Below are 4211 nucleotides of genomic sequence, written 5' to 3' on the forward strand. Positions count from 1 at the left end.
AATATAGCCGCTGTATACGCGCGATGGAATTCTAGCGGGCATTATTTTTAATAGAACATAGCTGAAAACTATAGAAGCCCGGTACCCCGGATGTGCGAATTGTTTGTCGAAATTCGCTGAACGACTTCGTCGACTTCGCCTCTATTCTCTTGTTTTGTTGTTTAAATGATGCTTTAAAGCAGCAAGTTTTTATCAGAAACGTTTTACCTGCTTAAATGGAAGTAAGACAGTGCCAAAGGAAGCGACAGATGAAGAAAGAATCGTTGAAATTTGTTGTTTTTCTTTGGAGTTGTATACGCCACTATTTTGCCGTGAACTGCCCGAAATTGATTGGAAATTATTTAGCAAAACAAGCCGGACTCTAGAAACGCTTTGAGGTAAGAAACCTTTTTTTAGCCACAATCTGAAGACAGAACACTCCACTTTTGTTCTTTTTAAATCGAAATAAGAGGCGAATTTGAAAAACTTGCTGCGAAACGCGCATGAAAATTTTTCATTTGAATGAAATTGAAGTAGACTTAACCAAACTTGAATGTGTAAATATTTCAACTAGATTTGTCGGCTTTGTGAGAATCTTTTGGTAGTTGGAGAAAGGACTATATATTAAATAGGAAATATGAATGAAATGGTATCTTGGTTTATTTATAAAGAAGCCGCCAAAGAAAAGAATAAACTAAACTTTCACTTTTACCAATGTTGCGTGCGTTTGTAAATGCCATGAGCGGCCGCGAGTCTTGTAAAGTCCTGTGCTCTTTTTAATGCTATATTCTAAACCCACTAGAAGATGGTTTTCCTATGTCCTATAAGAAAATAATGCACTTTTGAGGTCTAGAAAAGCAGCTGAATGCCCTCGCCTGACGGCTCGGGCATCCACTAGCAGCTTTTATAGACCTCAAGCGTGCATTATTTTCTTTTATAATATAGATAGGAGTCTACGCGCGCTCTGATTGGCTAAAAACCTATGTTTTATCAGAGTATAAAACATAGAAAAATCATGTTTTATTGTTTTTCGTCAGCTTTCCTCGAGTGCTTCGCGCGTCGTTGACTGTTCGTTGGCTATAACCACTCGTATCCAACAAGGGCGAATGCAAGGCAAATGGAATAATTGTTTTATTAAATTCCTTTTTAAGTATAAATCCACTGGACATTTCATTTTGATGTAAACGAAGTGAGGCGGGAAAAATTGTGGCGCGGTGTCCACTGCTTGAGTTGAATGAAACTCGCAAGGAAAGCGAGCGAGAGAGTTTTCTTTCGAAGATTTTCTTCGACAATCTCCTCTTAAATCGTCTATTCATGCTGGAACTTGATTGTGACAACATTTAAGGTTTACGGGAATATCCGAAGCAATAGCTTTTCTGGAAATTATACGCCTTGTTCAAGTCGAACGAAGCAAGGGACGGATGTCATCGAGACTACTATATTTTGCTGAGACGAAATTGCACTCGGTGCAGTCGGTGAAGTTTATCGAAGTTCAAAAAGGCAAGATGAAGATTAAAAGGTAACAAACTTACCTGAAATGCTTAGCCTTATTTTACGTCGAATACTGAACGAAATTGTGTCAGTTTTCTGGTCTTCCCGTAAACTATTTTCTGCTTTTCATCTTTGTTTACTCGCTCTTGTTGTACATATTTTTAATTAAACTTTTCACTCGCGGTGTCTAAAATCTATATCATAAAGCAAAGAAAGAAGCCTAAGCCATGTTTTATACTGTCATAAAACACTCCGGGCATTTGAGAACACTCGAGAAATGTAGAAAACATTCGCCTGCGGCTCATGTTTTCTACATTTCCCTCGTGTTCTCAAATGCTCGGAGTGTTTTATGACAGTATAAAACATGACTTAGGCTTCTTTATTTGTTAATTATAATATAGATAGGAGTCTACGCGCGCTCTGATTGGCTAAAAACCTATGTTTTATCAGAGTATAAAACATAGAAAAATCATGTTTTATTGTTTTTCGTCAGCTTTCCTCGAGTGCTTCGCGCGTCGTTGACTGTTCGTTGGCTATAACCACTCGTATCCAGCAAGGGCGAATGGAATAATTGTTTTATTAAATTCCTTTTTAAGTATAAATCCACTGGACATTTCATTTTGATGTAAACGAAGTGAGGCGGGAAAAATTGTGGCGCGGTGTCCACTGCTTGAGTTGAATGAAACTCGCAAGGAAAGCGAGCGAGAGAGTTTTCTTTCGAAGATTTTCTTCGACAATCTCCTTTTAAATCGTCTATTCATGCTGGAACTTGATTGTGACAACAATTAAGGTTTACGGGAATATCCGAAGCAATAGCTTTTCTGGAAATTATACGCCTTGTTCAAGTCGAACGAAGCAAGGGACGGATGTCATCGAGACTACTATATTTTGCTGAGACGAAATTGCACTCGGTGCAGTCGGTGAAGTTTATCGAAGTTCAAAAAGACAAGATCAAGATTAAAAGGTAACAAACTTACCTGAAATGCTTAGCCTTATTTTACGTCGAATACTGAATGAAATTGTGTCAGTTTTCTGGTCTTCCCGTAAACTAATTTCTGCTTTTCATCTTTGTTTACTCGCTCTTGTTGTACATATTTTTGATTAAACTTTTCACTCGCGGTGTCTAAAATCTATATCATAAAGCAAAGAAAGAAGCCTAAGCCATGTTTTATACTGTCATAAAACACTCCGGGCATTTGAGAACACTCGAGAAATGTAGAAAACATTCGCCTGCGGCTCATGTTTTCTACATTTCCCTCGTGTTCTCAAATGCCCGTCGTGTTTTATGACAGTATAAAACATGGCTTAGGCTTCTTTATTTGTTAAATAGAACATGGAAAACCATCTTCTAGTAGGTAAATATACTCACAGAAAACGACACCTTTCCTAGCTAGAAAACTACTCATATCAAAGGAAAAAAATAAAAAAAGACGGATTCCGCGGTTTCGAGATATATTAAGAGGTTTGAAATCGATAACGAAAAATGCAGACAGATGCATAGTGAGCGAGATTTCTGGAGTCTGCTGTACACCGCAGTAATAATAATAATAATCAACTTTATTTATAGAGGGTGAACACAGAAAAGTAAAAACTGAAAAACCAGTGGCCCTCTAATATAAATTACAATCAAGAACTAAAAATTATGCTAAAAATCTAACAATCTAAAATTACAAAATTTAGTTAAAAATACGCTATAATATAAAAACTAGGTAAAAATTACTCTAAAATGACGAAATTGATATAAAAGAATTAACTAAAAGGTAAAATGATCTAAATGTTTGTATGTATCTTTAAAAAAATCAAACGTAGCCTTCTTAAAACTTACTAAACTAGTCTTGTTCCTAATAATGGTAGGTATAGTATTCCAGAGGCGTGTAGTCGATACTGTGAAAGACCTTCCGCCTTCTGACTCCCGCAGTGATAAAGTGATGAAGCAAAAATGTATCATGATCAGACATTGGCATCCTGTGTATTCTTAAAATATCGCGATTAAAGAAGGCTAGTCTAATCCGAATCGATGCGTTCATAAGATATAACTGTAAAGTTAAAAACTTACCGTTGGTTTGGTGGAAAACACCAGGTGTGGAGTCACACACGAAACGAAAAAAATGAACAGCAAACTCATCTCTCAGTTCGTTAGCTTTTGTTGTTTAGTTCCACTTTATAGTCCAGAAATCTGTAATAAAAGATAGAAAACATAAACTTCTCGAGAGCCTAAAAATCAGTAGGAAATGTTTTAAATGGCAACAGGAATTGAAGCGAAAAACGGAAGTGGCAAAAATTTAATTTGGACTAAAGACGAAAAACTCTTCTCGTATTGTTGTTTTTGCGGTCTTTCTTCCGAGATTTCTTGGATTTGTTTAGTTTTGGAAGCTACAGCTAAAACTCCAAGAGCGTTTCAAACACCGAAAGATAACAGGTTTGATAAACTCACTTCTAAAACCTCGAGTAGTCTTAATGAAAGTGACTGAAGTAAAATCCTTTCACAATAAACTGATACGTATCTTGAACCATAAAGATAACTACATTATATATTCGACATTGCCAGTGCTCCAATTTTTTAAATTAAGTATTTTTTAGGCGAAAACGGCAATTGCTAGTTGAAATTTGCTGCCAAACGCCAGGTCAGCTTATCCAAATGTTGAATTTAAAAGACAGGAAACGATGAAAAAAACATACTCACTTTTTCACTCACCAATGTATGTGCTTTTATGACGCTGAACTGCAAGAAACAACCTTCG

At 36.4% G+C, this 4211-nt stretch overlaps 1 protein-coding gene across 2 annotated transcripts in view; it reads right to left on the minus strand.

Moving 5' to 3' along the window:
* Window positions 1–4211, minus strand: part of LOC144651910 (collagen triple helix repeat-containing protein 1-like) — a 12466-nt gene extending 8255 nt beyond the window's left edge. The window contains exons 1-2 of one of the 2 annotated variants that reach the window (XM_078511982.1): window positions 4154–4211; window positions 3527–3646 (exon numbers count right to left, since the gene is read on the minus strand). In XM_078511982.1, coding sequence (XP_078368108.1) covers window positions 3527–3595 — 69 coding nt within the window. In that variant the 5' untranslated portion in view covers window positions 3596–3646; window positions 4154–4211. Of the gene's footprint in view, window positions 1–3526; window positions 3749–4153 lie in introns of those variants that run through there. The other variant, XM_078511983.1, reaches the window with a different exon arrangement.

Source organism: Oculina patagonica, chromosome 4 (assembly GCF_052425735.1).
Source record: "Oculina patagonica isolate OP01 chromosome 4, crgOcupat, whole genome shotgun sequence".
Lineage (NCBI taxonomy): Eukaryota > Metazoa > Cnidaria > Anthozoa > Scleractinia > Oculinidae > Oculina > Oculina patagonica.